The sequence below is a fragment of the Gobius niger genome, assembly GCF_951799975.1.
Source record: "Gobius niger genome assembly, chromosome: 14".
Classification (NCBI taxonomy): Eukaryota; Metazoa; Chordata; class Actinopteri; order Gobiiformes; family Gobiidae; genus Gobius; species Gobius niger.
This window is the reverse complement of record NC_136865.1, coordinates 6050407-6068456: the sequence shown is the minus strand read 5'-3', so window position 1 is coordinate 6068456 and position 18050 is coordinate 6050407. Positions and strand designations below refer to the sequence as shown.

At 42.7% G+C, this 18050-nt stretch overlaps 1 protein-coding gene across 1 annotated transcript in view; it reads right to left on the bottom strand.

The window, feature by feature from the left end:
* Window positions 1-18050, bottom strand: part of gabbr1b (gamma-aminobutyric acid (GABA) B receptor, 1b) — a 247609-nt gene that overhangs the window by 20447 nt on the left and 209112 nt on the right. The window contains exons 14-15 of the mRNA XM_079571221.1: window positions 12381-12531; window positions 2540-2672 (exon numbers count right to left, since the gene is read on the bottom strand). Coding sequence (XP_079427347.1) covers window positions 2540-2672; window positions 12381-12531 — 284 coding nt within the window. The remainder of the gene's footprint in view (window positions 1-2539; window positions 2673-12380; window positions 12532-18050) is intronic.

Below are 18050 nucleotides of genomic sequence, written 5' to 3'. Positions count from 1 at the left end.
CAATTTAGCATGCTGTAGTGAAGTTCTGGGCTATCCGTGGTGGTATGTCAACGAACTGCATTTTTTTGCTCCGACTGCTGATGTAGAGTTCAATAAATCAGGTTTGCAATTAGAGAAGTGGAGATAATTTTGCAAGAGTGTAACAAAAAACAGGTGGCTAAAGAAAACAGGTCCTAAACTTTTGCTAAGTCTGCTCATGTGTGTGTATTTCTCCCGTCTTTAGCCACGACTACAGAAGGGAAATGAGCATGCATAATAATAAGCATCGCAAAAGTTTAGTCTATTTTTCACTTTGACGATAAAACTAAAATGTTAAGGGAGAAAAGTCACTCAAATGGATGTTTCCACCTGCCGTGTCTCACCTCCGCCTGTCTCCTCTGTCTGTGCCAGTCCACTTTAGCGCAGTAGGGTTAGTTGTTTACGGTCCCGGACCCCCCTCTGGCTTTGACACGTACAGTACATGAGTGTATGTGCACACGAGAGTACCGAGTGGTGACAGGTCAGGACAGACTGTCACACCTCCCCTGGACATCTCGGCCTCTCAAACACGCTCTCACACTGTAGACACGGCATGATGCTACTACTGCTGTGGGCCCATGGGAGTCTGTGTGCAACAGAGTCAACACATCAAAGTCTCTCTTCCTTCTAAAAAACAATGGCTGCAAATATTTTAGTACAACGACTTCACCATTGCCATTGCCTGATGCATTTTGTTTGTTGTCAGAACGAACAAAAGAAAAGGCCGTCTTACATTATGCACAATACTCTGAATAATTTAGTGTTTATTTATGCTCACAGCACACGCTAGGACTATTTCACCACGTTATTTGAAATGTCAAAAATTCTCTTGAGGTCCACAAAAAGTAAACTATCCTATGTTAAAAGCCAAATTTATAATGTTGCAGACCGCAAATGCAGCTCCTCGTGAGACAATGTACACAGTATTTTTGGAACAACATGAAGCGAGTGTAACTTTTCTCACAGCCTTCAACCTCTCAATGAAATTCTCAAGTAATTCACACAAAAGTCCTGGATCTCCCCTTCCTTCTCGTATTTTCAGCCACAATGTCTCTGAATGATGGATGCGAATCGACGCTTGCTGCATGTGCTACCAGTCTGCCTGACTCCACTCCGTCGAGCTGGTGAGCCCCAAGGACTTCTGTGTGGAGACCACGAGCTACTTTTTATTCCGCAGCAGTAGAGCAGAAAACACCTCCAAATATGAGATGGCTTTGTAGCTCCCATCTCACCCACTTTCACAACTTTTTCTCCTCTGCAAGGGATAGTAAATGAGTCAATGAGTGCAAAGTAGCTAAGTGAGTGGCATATACTGTGTAAAATTATAAACAGTGTATTAGTACTTTGATGAAATGCCGGTGTCAGCTCTCAGTCGTACTGGAGTTTTCCATTGTTGACAAAGATTCCCAAGATCATCATTGTTTGAACATCAAGGACGTTGTCGCCTTACACCTCAAAACGCTTCGTCAGCAACAAACACTCTTTCATCAGCATGTTGGGTTTATACAGATCTAGATGGGAGGGGCTTGTCTACCTTGTTATTGGTTCCACCCGTTTTCATCCTAAAAGATTCCTCGTACTGCTGAAAGCGTTAATGCTGACCAGTGTTCATTTCGTCGACTAAAATATTTAGTCTCAATTTTAGTCAAAGTGATATTTTAAAACTGGACTAAAACTAAATAAAAAGTTGTTCTTGAGACTAAAACTATGACTAAAATGTCCAGATATTTTAGTCGACTAAAATAAGACTAAATAAAAATGAAAAGGAGAGACTAAAATCATCCAAACCTCTACTGACCGTCTGAAAGAGCCTCATATCAAATTCACTGCCAAAAGAACAGGTCTGTGCTTCATTCATGTGGAAGCAGCTTCATGAAGTCGAGGACCTTGATTAAATATGATTATAATGAATATTATAAATGCAAAGTCGACTAAATTAGTCTTAAATGTAGTCGACTAAATTGACATGCAATTTTAGTCGACTAAAACTAGACTAAAATTGAAAAAAAATGTTTTGACTAAATCTCGACTAAAATTAAATTACATTTTAATCAAAAGACTAAGACTAAAATTATAATAAAGTATGTTGTCAAAATTAACACTGATGCTGACAAAGTCTTTGAAGTGAGAGGTGAAACATCCTCAATGCTAAAGCAACCCAGTACAGATGCCGCTTGAAAACCTTTGTCTACAATAATCTGATGAAAGTAAAGACCATACATGTGTTTAATCCTTTCCTGTGCTGTGGAGATTGATCAAGTCAGACTCCGGTTTAGAAGAAAACAGACCAGTGTGTTTTTATAGGAGAGTGGTGGACCTTACGCACAGCCCTGCGGAGCATTTTAGCAGAAGTAGCACAACAATACAGACATGGTAACTGTGGGGCAGACTGGATACACATGCTGTGGAATCTGGAGGTCAGCCTCCTCAGCCTCTTCACACTGCTGACTAGACCCCACTCCTAAAAGCTACTGATACTCCCTCTGTGCCCTGGTTGAAATGCGGTGTATTAGCTGCGTACCTGACAGACCACGGGGAATTGTCTGCGGTGCACGTGCAGCCCATCGATGCCCAGAGGGAAGACCGCGGCCAGCGCCATCATGCAGCCCACTGCAGTCATGTTGTTCAGGTAGGGCTGCGAGTTCTGGATGTACCTGCGGAAACAAGAAAACCATGACAGTGACAATGAAGCCTGGCCACACTTCCATTTCGATGCAAAGAGTCTGGAAACATGTCTGATTCGATAGGTGTAATCGACAGGCAGATTTACCATCAGAGACTACAACTACAAAAGATGTCGTAAAATGTAGTAGAAAATTGCCTCCCGAGCCGTGATGAATACAGAGACTTCCTAATGACCATGGATAGGATCAGAACAGGTTTGGAGAAGGTGTCTGGATTTTAAAACTCAGAAGAGCTTCAATGTACATTAGAGAGTAGAAAGACACCATGTAGTAGCTTGATTTAGCCAGACACACTTCCTCTCTGCCCGAAAGAGAACGGGTCTGGCACACACTGAAGACAGGTATCTAACCAACCCCAGCAGTCACACGGAATCTACAAGAGAATGTGACTTACTGCTCTGCGCTGTTGTAGCCCTAAACACCATAACACTTGAAGAAGATCAAATCCGAAACAAACCAGGGACAGAGTCAGCAACGGTGTAAATGTTTGCGTCTGCCCTCCCTGCAGCTGCTCGGAGATAAGCTCCTTTAGCGCTCTGCTCGTTGCACCGCTGTCGTCACATTTGCTGCTTGGTTTGATTCACTGCAAGTCTGTGTGTGTTAGGCCTACTCTTGCAAAAGGCTCCAACTTCTCTGGCAAAGCTAGGCCAACATTTACGATGACCCTGAACAATAAAGGGACATTTTCATCTGTCATCGTGGAGTATACTCAGAGTGGTATGGTTTGACAGTGGGAATCACATTTTCAGATCAACACGACACTCACATTTCTTCCAAACTTTGCAGTGCTCTGTGCTTCATAGTTGATTGAACTTCCTGTTCCCTGTCATCAGAGTCGCCCGATTGGCTGCCCATCAATCACATGTCAGCGGCTGCTCTCAGCACTTAATGCTCTGTCTGTCTCCCTCTCTAAACCAACATGTCATTTACTAAAGACACCATTCATCTCACTGTCCCCTCCGTGCTTCACTGCACAGGCAATGGCGCTGCGCAGGAAACTGCCCCGCTCTGCTGCGCTCCAGGCAAATAGGGCATAAACACATATAGGACACTCTGAGATGAGGCTTTTGGTTTAAGACATCATTGAAAACTAAAACAGGCAGAGCTCTTTTCGAGGCAATTTGCTTTCTGGTACGTGCCATTCTGAATGCCTGATCTCCATGATGACACAGGACAGTCTGTGCCATATTCAGGGATATCAGACAGCTTTCCACGAACTTAAAGTAGGCAGAAACGGATCAATATCTATATCCAAAAGTTTGAAATTGACGAGCTAACCAAATTGCCTTTTTGGCCAGCAGCACTGAAAGTTTCAAACATTTATACGCCATCTTTCAGTCGCTAGGAGACCTTTTCTACTGCATTATCTTATCTAGTCACAGTTGCTAATCATTCTTTAGCTTTTAAGGCGAAAATACTTCTTAATATAGCTTCATGCTTTTAAAATTCACTGTTGCTGAGGAGAAAATCGAATTAAACTAAAGTACTATATGCGGAGTGTGTTAAAAATTGCCCGAATGTGAAAGCTTGAGTGACGGCTAAACAAACCACTTCCTAGCAACAAAAGAGATGTCGAAAAATCCCGATATCTCCACAAAGCGGGGGCATAAAAGAGAGGAGCCAGTAACTAAAGTCGTGCAGCTCCAAAACGCTTCCCAACTGGGCTATTTTCATGGACACTGCGGGCTGAATTGGAGCCACTTTGAGGCAATCAGAGAAAGTGAAGGGAGCATCACAATTTCACAGCGTTTATGATTCCTAAAGCAAGCAACATAGGCACAGTGATAGCACAAGAGTTTAATCTATATTCTGGTGTGTGTGTGTATTGTGTGAAAGTACATTCTCTACAAAAAAATATTCAAAAAGTTAGAAAGTTTAAATACGCCCTGTGACACATCCCAAGCAGTGTTTTCTCTTAATCATTAAATGATACATTATACTGACGAAAAAACACAAAGTGAGTGTTCACAAAATCAGAATAATACACAAGATAATCTAATGTAGTCATAAAAGCTGTCATTTGGTCTTGATTACTGCTGCAGTGTGGTTTCTCCTGGAAGATAGGTCTGGATGGATCTGTCCATTGAATAACATGGCCGTGAGCCTCTTGTGTGGGACTTTAAGTCGTGTAGTCACAGTGCTGGGTTCTGTTGATGAACAAATCTGGATTTACACTAAGCTGGTGAGCAGAAGAAAGCTTCACGTCTCTAAGAAAACACAGTGAACGTCCATTATGAAAGATGGCACTGGCTCTGGCTCTCACACGGCGGTGGACACACGTTTTGATCGGTCATGAGTTATTTCATACTGTGTTCTATTCATATTTCTCCAACACAGGCTGTGTCCGAAGTTATCAATTACAGCTCAAGCTAAAGGCTAGCAGCTAATATTAGCAAATTCAAGAAGTTTATTCATGAAAAATATGCAACACGTGAATAAAACGGCCGTTTTCATTCATTCGTGTTGTGTTTAGTTCAAAGACCTGTCGCTGTCGGCTGTTCTCCTTTGACTCTCCCAGTGCATTGTGGTCCATATTGACCCATCTTGTGACCATAGGCTATGGCTGCACACTACTTGAATGCATTATGGGAAATGTTGAGTGCACTATTTTGTTCTCTCTGGACATTCGGACACCCGTGCAAAATGGCGTGACCAGGATTTAGTCACTATTTAGGGAATAATGAGGACATACGGACACAGTCTGTCTGTGTGATCAAGTTCCAATGGTTAAAGCGATATTTCAGGACTTTTGACATAGGTCCTCATTTCCTAGTTATCCAGAGATATTTTTTTTATTATTATTTCTTTTTTTTATTCATGCAGTCCTTATATTTGAAGAGTTAAGTGGTTCTAGGCTAGTGCTAGGCTAGTGCATGTCTATGGTAACTAGTAGCCTGCATTAAAAACAGTCTGACCCAAGCACAGTGCACCTGAGGCAAATCATTTATAACACCAGAATACCCATATAAATGTCTGTGTTGACTGAATAATTGTTTTAATATAACCATTTTGCATTTAAAAGAACTTATATTTGAGCAGCATCAGCTTCCTGGTTGTAAGCTACGCAGCGGCGGAGTGATCTGCTAGCTTACCGGATCTACAGTAGTTTGTTTACCTGCGGCGGCATTACTACAAGTGGAATTCACAAAGGAGCTTTCTACAAATCAGATATGGCAACATTTGGAGGACGACCCGATGTTTTTGAAGCGGTTTTAAATGTAGGCTACTAGTTACCATAGACATGCACTAGCCTAGCACTAGCCAAGCACCACTAAACGCTTCAAATATAAGGACTGCAAAAGAAAAAAATCTCTAGAAATCAACAACACTCTGGACTTTAGCACTTTAACATTAGCCTGGCCAGCCATAGTATCCTCGGTTTATTCAATCTGAGTTTATTCTATAAATTTCAAATGTAAAGAGAAAGAAGTGAGTATGGCTGGCCAGGCTAGTAGTTAACCACAGCGTCTTTCGCATTGACTTTAATGACTTTAATGACTGATAGTGGCGTACATGACAGTGGGGCACTGAACTCGTCATGAAGATCAAAAAACTTCAGCAATCCTTTACAAAAGAGTTCACTTCATGTAGAGTTCACCTGGGACACAAAGACCTCAGCCCATTTGTGAAAACTATGGCTCAAAAAATGCTTTATTCCCCGATCTGCTTCAGTCAGAGTCCAAACTTTGTGACAGGATTGTGAAAGATGGACCAAAATCTCCTGAAATGTGAGAGATAATAACTCGAGGCTATTAGGCACACAGGCAAAAAAGGTTTTAGATCAAAAAGTTCTCTTTGGACACACTTTTTGTGGGTCGACTAATAGGAGGGAACAGCTTGTAAAGTGGCAAAAAGCTAAAAAAAAGAAAAAGAAAAAGAAAGTAGATTTTGTATAATAGCCCTTTCCTCTCTACTTCTTCAGCACGGTTTCCGACGGGGACTATTTTCACGGCCACTTTGCGCTGAAATGGAGCCAATTTGAGGCAATCACGAGAGTCGAAGTAAGTCCAGCCTTCAAAAAACAAAACATTCCTGAAGTCTTTGGGCTGCGGAATGTGCTGGTGGTAACACCGGGAAGCTCCGATTACTCTCCGGTGTTGTATTTAATTTAGCGGCGCCGTGATATCAGCGCTCAGAAGACGTGTCTTGCTCGCGGCAGTTTGTAGGGCAGGCCACTGGGGGATACTATGTTGCACAGCACTTACGCTGGCTGTGTGAAGGCTACAAAACATCAGCGCTCCTCTGACTAACTGACTCTGAGCTTCAAAACGACACTCGCAGTGATATTTCTTTGAATATGTTTGAGCAAAATGGAACTATTTAAACCAGTCGTTTAAAGTTGGTCATTTGGCTTTTCTGCCCCAGATATTTGGTGTTAGCTCCAAACACATCTTGATCACCAGCTTCCATTTTACAGGCCTCATTAGGAAATAATAATCAACTTTCTGTAACACAAGGTTTAGGTGGCGCAGTAGTTAGTGCTCGTGCTTCACAGCTAGAAGGTCACGGGTTCGATTCCCACCTGGACGGGGCCTTTCTATGAGGAGTTTGCATGTTCTCCCCGTGTCTGCGTAAGTTTCCCCTACCAAATGGGCCAGGATGAATGAGAGTGGACATCAATGGCCGCTGGCTGCTCTGCTTTATGCCCACGACACTGGAGGCCGCCATTGCTGTAGTACCTCCGTATCGCCGCAGGTGAATAGGGAAAAAATGTATATTTCCAGATATCAATGTGAAACTTTTGCTGTAGATCAGTGGCATAAATGTAAGAAAAAATTAAATTGCAAGTTTTCTGTCATTTTATCTTTTCATATAAGAACAAGGTGTTTTATGCCTAAAAATGCCCCAAATTTCCCATCTTTTCGGCGACGAAATCTGAATAATGGATAGAGCTACATTCAAATTTATGGTTTCATTTTATTGATAAATGAGTTACCAAGATTTTGGATTTCTTGCTTAATTTTAAAATAAGCTGTTTTTTAGTGGAAAATTTTGTAAAAATTTAATTTTCGCCTTATTATTTGACATTCAAAACTCAATAAATGGGGCTTAAGGGATTAAGTAATAAAAAATCCCTCTGAAAAAATCTTCCAAATATTGTTCAGTCCAAGGCTGGAACATTTGAAGTCTTTAGGTCCGACTGACGTGGACATAGTGTTGCCACAATGACAGAAAAATGTGTTTTGAGAAAAAGGCCCTTGAAATTGCGTTCTCCCATATAAGTCTATGGGGGAACATTGAATCAGCGCAATGTTTAAACATGTTATTGTGAAGATTAGGCATGTTTTCTGTTTCTGGGTGAAAGCTTATATGTTCAGAGACCAATTTGGCCCAAAAACTGAAAACTGAAAAAATTGAGTTTTGCCTGTAGTGTCTCCCCTTAAAAACAACTGTAACGCCTGGTTTCAATTTTTTCAACACAAGACTAGGCTAGATATTCCTCCTGAGATAACGCTGGGTTAGTCACAATTTAAGAAACCAGGCTGGTTTTTGTATGAAGAATTTTATAAATCTCCTACTCAATGAGGGTCGGACTGTTAGCATTGGAGCAGCGCGAGCTACACGTCACGCAAGGGCCGAGTCTACAGTGAGGATCCCGCCCATATGTCCTTTTTAGGAACATGCTTCGTCAGGATTCCCCCACGATCGTAGTCATTATGGTAAATGGGGAGGAGTGAGCAGAAGCTGTCCATTTATATATACAGTCTATGGCGGACATATTGTGGGACAACGGATCAGTGTGGAGTGTTCATTAACATGCACCGTCCCAACCAAATACACCAGTAAAATAAATATGTCCATGAATACTCTCAGTCGTCCTGGAACTGTCTATTGCAGGACTTTAGAGTAAAATGCATCTAGTCTCTTTAAAACTTTAAAGAGACTAGATGCAAGTTGGTCATTTTATGCTCACTACTGCCACCTCAGGTCTTATGCGTAACTGCACCTTCTATATTAAGCTCGGGCATGACGGCACGTCGGACCTGAATCAACACCTTTTTGAGTGACAGTGCAGGATTTTAAAGGTCTGGTCTGAAAATACTTAGTTTGAACATTTTTAAACTCCTTATAGTCCCTTTAAATTTCATCGACTGTTCTGAAGTTCCCAAATCTAAAAGCTTCTCAACTTTAGAGCAACAGTGTAATGCCTCATTTCCAAACTAAGATCTACAAAACTTTTTTGTTGCGTTGTCGCCGTGTTTTTGCCTCTTTTTTGTCGTGTTTTTGTTGATTTTTCATGGTTTTCATTTGTTGCTCTTTTGTCGTGGTTTCGTCACATTTTTTTGTTGCTCTTCCTTTTTTATGTTGTAGTATTGTTGCATTCCTGGCACGTTTTTGTCGCTCTTTTGTGGCTTTTATTGTTTTTTCTGTCATGTTTTAGTCACATTTTCATCCTCAGTTTTGTCGATATTTTGACACTTTTTTTTTTCCCAAGAAGCTTTTAGATTTGGGTAAAGCCAAACTGGAGAAAACGTGCTCGGTTCAGGTGGGGGTTAAGAGGTTAAACCATGGACTGTGTTTAAAAGAGTCAAAATAAGAATCAACATTTGTTTGGCTGATTATGTACCACAAAAATATGACACAAAAGTCTCTGGAACTTCAATGTGATTTTGACTGAACAACGTTCTCTCACATTTATGCTTTTAGTCCGGATTAATTCTTCATTCAGCTCTGGTTCATAGGCTATATATGTGGTTCGATGTTTAAGATTTGGTTTGGTTCGGTTTCGATGTCGGGGACTCTACTTAGTGGGACTGGACTAAGGGACTCCCATCGCCCTGGGTCTATAGCCTGTCCGTCCATGGGAGTGGATCTCTCTTTCTGTGGTTCTCCCCAAGGTTTCTCTTTCTCCCCCTGGGTTTTTGAGTTTTTTCTTGCCGTGCTGGAGAGTCTAAGAACAGGAGACACCCACACCGCCCGTCCTGCTGCTGACACTTATTTGGACTTTATGTTTGCCTGGATACTTCATTTGACTGAACTTTACATTGTCTTACTTACTGCTCTGTTTTATTGCCTTAATTTTCGGTGCAGCTCTGTGAGGAAACTCCTGTTTGATATAGGGCTCTACAAAACCAGTGATCGATCGATTGATTGATTGATTATACACTAATGATTAGGTTAAATGTCTTGAGTTCTTTTGACTAGTTGAGATGCAGTGGGGCTTTTGACCTCGATTATTTCACTTGTTCTGAGATGTTTCTGACTTGTTTCAATACATTTCGTCTTTATTTGAAGTCGTTTTCTTTACCAATGGGGTAAGAAAACTGGTCTTATCCCATTGGCAGTTTTACTTTCTTATTTCACGCGACATTACCTTAGAACGAGTCAAACGAGCAAAGTAAACTGGGTCGGATCAGGAGAAAAGTCTAAATGAGTGAAAACCGCTCAAGACATAAAACATTTTCTTTTCCAGTAAAAAAAAGTAACTCGTTTTGCCCGCGAACAGCGCCACAAACGACCAAACGCGACCCCGAAACCCTGTTCTCTGTAAACCCCAAGATACGATCCTAGAAAAATATCCTCTACTGTGGAAAAGAGCAGAGTCACAGATGACAGTTACATCACTCACTATACGAGTCACTAGAGCATAGATCAAACATCTAGATAAAGCCTGAAACTGCACATATCTCTATAGAAGCCCAGGCGCCACCGGTGGGTCCAGGACACACACTTAACTTCCTTATTTCTTCTTATCCTAGAGACGCCTTGTGCTCCACAGCGGCGTGTTCCGATTGTCTCCCCTCCCACGCGGCCCCGGAGAGCTGCACATGGATATTTCTGTCCGTCAAGCGTCTCCTGGCTGCTCGCCTCCCAGCATTAGCTGCCTGTCAGGAATAGCGAAGCCCCGCTCCTATATACAAACTTGGCCCGACGCGAGTGACGCCGCGCAGATTACACCTCTCTCTCGTTCCAAACCGTCCCGCTGGCACAGAGCAGGGGGGGGGGCGCGGGACGGCTTCAAACACCCCAGAGTGTGGCTTTCCCGACACGCGGTCTGGCACGGGGAAGCGGCAAATCCTCTTTGCCGCTGAAAGCTAATCCTGAGCATAACAGCGCCCGCAAATACCCACTTATATTTATTTGAAAGTAATTATAGCAGTGCTGGGGAGATTTGCCACCAGGTAAAGATTGGGGGGGGAAAGAATATATTATGACATTATGAAGGGCACACTTTGTTAAATGAACGTTTTGGAAGTTTTAAGCTTGTTATAAGGTTAATTCCTGGGACGTGGGGTTGTTTTGGTTCATCCACACGTGAGTCATTATCTTACATATTCAGTCTGTGCTTCTAAAGTGCTCAAAATCATTGCCTCACCAGAAAATCTAACACTGTCATAGGATTTAAGTGGGCTGCAGCAGTCGCCCGGGCGGACATCGAGAATAGTTGAGATGTGAATAAAGTGGCACAAACGTTTTGTCTTGTCAAATGATGAGGCATTAGAGTCATGTTTTCTCTTTCGTTGAATATTATCGTTCTTGATATGTTCTGGTGTTTCCACTTGGAATTGTCACAGCTCAGACACTCTTATACTTGTGGAACTATTGTGTTCTTTGTCTTAGCGACCCAAGTAGATGAATACGATACATTCATTTGTCTGTAGCAAAATGTCAGGCCCAGGTTATGCCTGTCGGCCACATGTGGGCTCGACCTCCCACTGTGAAAAACAATGGTCCAAAACGAGGTCCCGCACGGCAAAAAGTTATCTTAAAATAAGTGAGTGTTTTTCAGTACTTTGGTCCACGATAGAGAGTCTAATTTCAAGAAATCTATCCATGGGGCAAGATATTTACCCTTAGATTAAGATAAAACAGTTTTATTTATTTTTATTTATTACATGTTCTCCACCCGTCTCACCCACAAAAAGCCGTCAGAATCAGCAGGGACCTCACCCTGCGCACCCATCACACAGTCTCTTCAAGGTAACGCCTTCAGGGAGGAGACTGTGGAATCCACGGGCCAGGTCCAGTCGACTGAAGAACAGCTTCATCCACAAGGCCATCAGGAAGCTGAACCCCCTGCCCTCCCTCCCAACCCTCTTCCCCACCCGCCGCTTCACAATCAAGGATGACAGAAAGATAATTTCAAATCATACACATGGTTTGACAAATAAAAAATCATGAATTTCAAGAAAATCAAGATTTTTCATCTAGTTTTGAGTGCGGTGATTTTTTAAAAATCGTAATTTAAGTGAAATATCTTGCCCCATGGACTTAATTCATGAACATTTTGCTTATTTCAGGAGGCCTTTGTGCATTTACTAAGTGGTGTCTGGGGAAAACTAGGGGATTGTTGTGGATCCCATGTGCATTAGTAACACCCTGCTGCCAGGAGAGGGCGCTCAAAGCCCTAAACAAGATGTTTAAGCACAAAGTCTTTACAGACATAGATGATCTAAAAAGCCATTACGCAGGATATGTCCACTCAAGACGAGACACTGCAGGCAGATAGGCAATAAAATATAATCTATATATTATAAATAAAATATCTGCATAAATGAAAATGTTGCCTTGTTTTTGGAATTCAAAGCTAAAGAAATCATATTGTAAAGTAAAAGACTGTAAATTATAGGTGCGACTCAAGTGGACACTTGGTGAGTGTGACTGGTACATGGTCAGTCCACAGCGTAGAAGGAATACACATGTTTCTGAATAAGTGGTGAGGCGGGGGGGGACTACCTGACGTTGCTGTTGTAGATGTTGAAGGTGAGGCAGACGATCCCCAGCAGGATTCCCAGGCAGGCGAACACGGACACGGACACAAAGAGCTTCTGGGACAAGTACCGGAACTCCTCAATGACCACAGTCTGGTCGGCTGGAGGCCCGGCGCCTGCAGACAGAGGCACAACAGGGAGGTCAGAGGGGGACAGAGGGACCACACGCACATGTTCTGTTGGGATGTGAGGTTTAGGACCAAGTCATTAACGTGAGCCAATGAATGTGAAAAGAAACAGACATTTTAAAACCAGAGCACGCGGACACTAACTGCTCTTAGTTGAACATAATTGTACACGACTAAAGAACAGTAGCACATTTGGATGGCAGTTTGAAAAGTACTGCTCTATTGTCTCATATTTAATGTCAAAACCTCCACTTTTTTAGCTGAACAGGCAGCTCACTCAACTGGACTGTTTTATGTTTGCATCTGCTGCTACTTCATTTCAGCAGTTTGGCAGAGCTAGAAGAATGACGCAAAGCAGCACAAAGTCCAGTGAAACTAAGACCAGTGTTTTGTTTAAAGGAATGTATCGAATTATCTTAAAGCAGGGGTGTCGACCTCATTTGGGTCGAGGGCTGAAATTCAGCCCCCACGGCGGGTCCCGGGCCGCATATATTGTGAAGGACCGTGGCCTCATAAATAATATCTTACATTTATTGTGCTTCATCAGCCGATGTTTCTCAAAGTTCTACATGAAGCTATTATTCACTCACTCCACACGCGATGGCGTAAAAATATTGCACTATTGTAGCCACAGCCACCCTGGGGCAGACTGACCATTTACCACATGGCTATAATATGCTGTTTATATCCTGATCTCTTATTATGTCAGTTCCCTCTGCTGGACATGTGAAATTCTTTCCTTTTTTTAATTTACGCTGCCCCCTAGTGGCTGGAGTGAGCAAACTGGTTATTTATTTAAAAATCCATAACTCCACGCAGGAATGGGCTAGAGACTTACTTTTTTTTTTTTTTTTTGACATGCTCAGGAATTCATGCTCCTCAAAGGGCCACATTAAATCATCCCGCGGCCCTTGACACATGTGTCTTAAACTGTTTGAAGCCGGGCCTGATGGGGTCGATGGTATTTTGTTTTATTAATGTTTCCTCACAAGGATGACAAATGATCTGCCACTAATGATGCAATCAAAGTGAACACCCTTCTAATTATGACAGTGTATCTTTGGCAATTTTACATAGAAATGCCTCTCCAGTTGATGGCAGAAATAAATTGATGCACATGATTTGCTAATGCCTTTCTGTCTCTGTGCACACGTTAGCCTGTTCACAATTCAAATCAGATGTATTTTCAAAGTTTGTTAACTTCTAAGCTAAAAAATGTCCAAGAGGATGACATGCAATTGTTCCCTGACAAAAAAGGCTGTTATTTAGTGAAGTAAATTGCAGCTTTTAGCTTGGGGGGGGTGAGTGGCAGACAGAGCCCACACAATACTTAATTACAGCGCGGCCATGATTTCTGACACGCAGATGGAGGAGATGGGCGGAAGACGAGCGTGTGTTCGTGTAAACATGAGCGCCGTGTTTTTTGTCCGGCGACTGCAATTAACAGTTTCAACAATGTTCATTTCAAAACACATTTCAAAGCACAAACTCAGAGCGTTTCGCAGCCGTCTCGACCCCATGTTTTCCAATCCGAACCGACACTTTGGCTCAGAATAATCACTGAGACCAAGAATGTCTCAATATTTTCCCACATTTTTCCCACTTGTTCCGCTTCCACTCTAAAGACTGAAGGAAGGCACGCAAAAATGTGTGTGGCGTCAATGTGAAATCTATGCCCTGCGATGGAAGGATGATGCTGGAGCTGAGCGCGACTTCAAGGAGAGCGCTCGGCGGTGACGTGGGGGTTGCGGGAGAAGCTCGGGATAAAAGTGGAGCAGCCATGTTTGAGCGGGCGCCGCGGGAGACGGCTCGAAACACAACGTGAAGCATGTTTCTGACGAGCACTCGACTTTACAGTAAGTAGTGGGTTGTGCATTGTGTCTCCACTCCTCTAGTGCTCCTAGAATGAGGCAAAAAAAGAGTTAATCTAATTGTGTCTGAATGGTTCCGAATGAATATCAAGATCGGTGATTCATACTGTTGCCATGTCATTTACCCAGACTTTTCTTTTTTTTTTTTACATTTCTGAGCAAAATGTAGAAAATTGGCATCTGTGAGGACCAAAAAGTGAAGGTGTAATTGCGGTATACAATCATCCACAGTGCACAGAACACATTGAAAGAGGTCTAAATTATGCAGCGAGTCACAAGAATAGGCGCAGGCGGCAGAAATGGCACGTCTAGACTGGTAAAGGAGCATTTTATATTTAAAAAAAAAAAGAAAAGCCTGCTCTCTCTTTGTGCGACGGTACAAAAGAGCCGGGAATGTTTCCACAAGTGACAGCCAGTGCCTTGGGGTGAAACACATAAAAGTTTAAATTTAGGATAAACAAGCATGAAGTAAAAGAGGTGATTTCTATATATATTCTTTGTTTTTTGGCTATAAACCTTCCTGAGTCCGTCAAACATGTCCCACTTTAAATGAAGAGTATTTTTTATTATTCAGTGTGATTTAAAGTCAAATCAGTTACGAACATTAACAGGTTTGCACAGTAGGTTCTTCAGTCAGGAAAAGAGGATGCATTATGACTAACAATTATTATGCAAATTGTATTTCAGTGTCATGAAGGTAAAACAAATAGGTTTTTCAATGAAACTCCTGGATGGTATTGTGTCCCGGGGCTCTTTGAATCACTGACATTAATCTCAGACGCCTGGGATGATTCGTTGTCAGGTTAAGCCCACGTTTAATCTGAAGCTTAAATTGAAATATACACGTTGAAAGCACAGGCTCCGGGTGTGATTATGTCATCGATTATGATTGATTGCTTCTTTATCTATTTATTTATTGCTTTTTTAGCAATAACCCCGGGGCTGTGTCCCTCACCGCCAATAAAAACATAAATAAAGTTTGATATGAACGCGGTCAGGCGGGTGTCAGGTTGCGGGGCCTGCTTCGGTGCAGTAGATCCACACGCACACCCCTAAAGGCCCTTTTACAGTCGAGTGGCTGGTCCCGCCCACTGCAACCCCGTCCACTTGATGCAAGCCAGAATCGTTCACACTTCTCCGTTGCTCCTCTGCGTTCATGTTGTAATGTGTACTTTAAATTTTTTTTTTTAATAACATAAAAATTCATAGGAACAATGTACTCATGAAAAATAATCCCCTTTGAAACATGTTTGTAACAGTTCTTCATTGCGTTGGTGTTTTCATGAGTTTATTGAAGCGTATAACTCCTCTGATCAGAACGCCTGGCCTCAGGAAAGGCATTTGCTGTGTTGTCATCAAGCTTTTCCGCTTCTTTCCAGGCAGTGACTGTTTCACTGTGTCTTTATGATGTAGTGGAGCTGGTTATGTTGCTCCAAATTCGATGATCTGTGTGATTTTTTTCTCTCGAATTGTTGTAACTCCCGGGCTCAATCCGAAACCATCAAATTGTAGCCTCTAAGCACTAACACTAGCAACTAACTCCTTAACCTTTCATGGGGTCGACTGTTAGATCTATGCAGTTAGGGAACTAGACCTTCAGCAGCATTTGAACAATCCGTCCGTCCTTATACAGGGGAAAAGGAAGTGACATCACCAACAGCTGCTTTTCTTCTTCTTTAAAGTTACTGGTGGAGTGAGGCCAAACAAAAGTGCATGTCGCCCCCTACTGTACAGTGTCCAACAACAACATAGTGTCCAAACAAAGACATTTAAGGAGAAAAATAAATAAAAATGATCCAAACATTTCCCTTTAGTGTTATTTTATTTCAACAGTTGTTTCTTAAAGCTACAGCAGCAAATGATCCATGAGTTTTAAGTTTCTACTAAATGAAAACAAAAGCATTTAATCTGTTTCCTGAGTTTCCTCTTTAACACTGACATGTGACTGAGCTGTGGGGAGTTTGGTTTGTGCAGAATCTTACTTTTTAATTATTATTATTTTTATTATTAAATGTGCTCCTGTCAATCAACAGTGGTTGCGCATGAATCACTCCATGGTGGGGGCGAGGGGGGTGGGGGGGTTTGGCGCAGTGGCTTGTGGGATGGCACATAGCTCCTAATCACCGGTTAGTTAGCATCAGAGGTCCCTATGCTAAAGTGGCCATGATAGTTAGCATCAAGGCTCCTTTTCCTAACTACTTCCTAACTGAAAGACCAATTCGGAAGCAACTTGCCATTGCGGACACTGGCGCACATCCGGTTTGGCGTAAGAGCTCTTAGCAATCTGATGGTTTCGGAAGGAGCCCCGGACTCCTTCCTCACTCACATCCTCCGCTCTGAACATCTGACGCACGTTGAACTCTGATCACACTGCACAGAAGTCATCACCCGGGCGCCCATTTCACATTGACAATACACAGTAATCCACTCACTATGAAGACTCAACGACATGACGTACTTCATTCATGATAGTGCGATGCAAAACAAAGACAAAAACGTCAAGGAAAGGGGTGGGGGCTTTTAGATGGATACATTTAACCAGAGTATGGACTCGTTTGCCTGGTAATAGAGCAATGTCCAACGCCTGTGCACTGGAATGCTTCACCGCTCGCTCTACAACTTGCTGGAACGCAACATCTATAGTCTTTGGAAGAGGAGGATTGGACAAACGTCGGCCGTCGAAAGTACAGAAATATCAAGCTGCGTCCATTGTCCTACAGCCTCCGAGCTCAGACGCGAAAACACTGTTACCGCGCTCTCGAATGCGCCTCACATGACTAAACTTAGAGGTGACGGTGTGTTTCTTTGCATGCACGGCTCACTTGGGTCGCGAACGATATCTGGGGAAAATTACACATCGTCAATCGCGCCTCGGCTCGCAGCACGCCGCTGAAAACCTCGCTCGACAATTCAATCAGACACTTGATTAGCACCACAGAGCACATGATGCACCTTTATGCAAATCGAACTATTCTTGTTGCCCGAGAATGCAGCTTCACCCAATGTCACGGCACGCTTGTCACGTCGGATGTGTTGATACGGTGTAAATATTAGCAGAGCAAAAAGATCACCTCCACAGCACGCCTTGTGTCATCCATCTTTGCGTCGGCCTGTCAGGGTTATGGATGTGCCGGGGGTGGGGGGCATTTATAGAAGAACACCATGTGACACTGGTTTACTCCACAGAGACAATGGTTTAACACTTAAATGGAGGAAAGGTGTGAATTCTAGGAAGGATTTGCCATTGTAACTGTCATATTACTGATGTTGTGTAATCAAAATAGTTTAGTAGTTTGCCTGTTTCTTATGGTCCGTCTAAGTACGTTTGTTTACTTGGACGGACCATGAGGTTCTCTAGATGCTCCAGTGATAACTAAACGACCAGACATTAGTATCTGAGTCCGCAGCCCTAGAACTCCCATCCAACTGGGGCTGGTCAGCAAAAATTAAGCTCCAACAAGGAATGGACATTCTTCCACAGTCTTCAACCCTATCTGCAGAGGGACTCCCATCAGCCCTGGTCTATTTTAAACCTGACCGTCCAAGGGATTGGATCTGTCCTTCTTGTGGTTCTCCCCGAGGTTACTCTTTTCTCCCACCTGGTTTTAGAGTTTTCCCTGACCTCGTAGGAGGGTC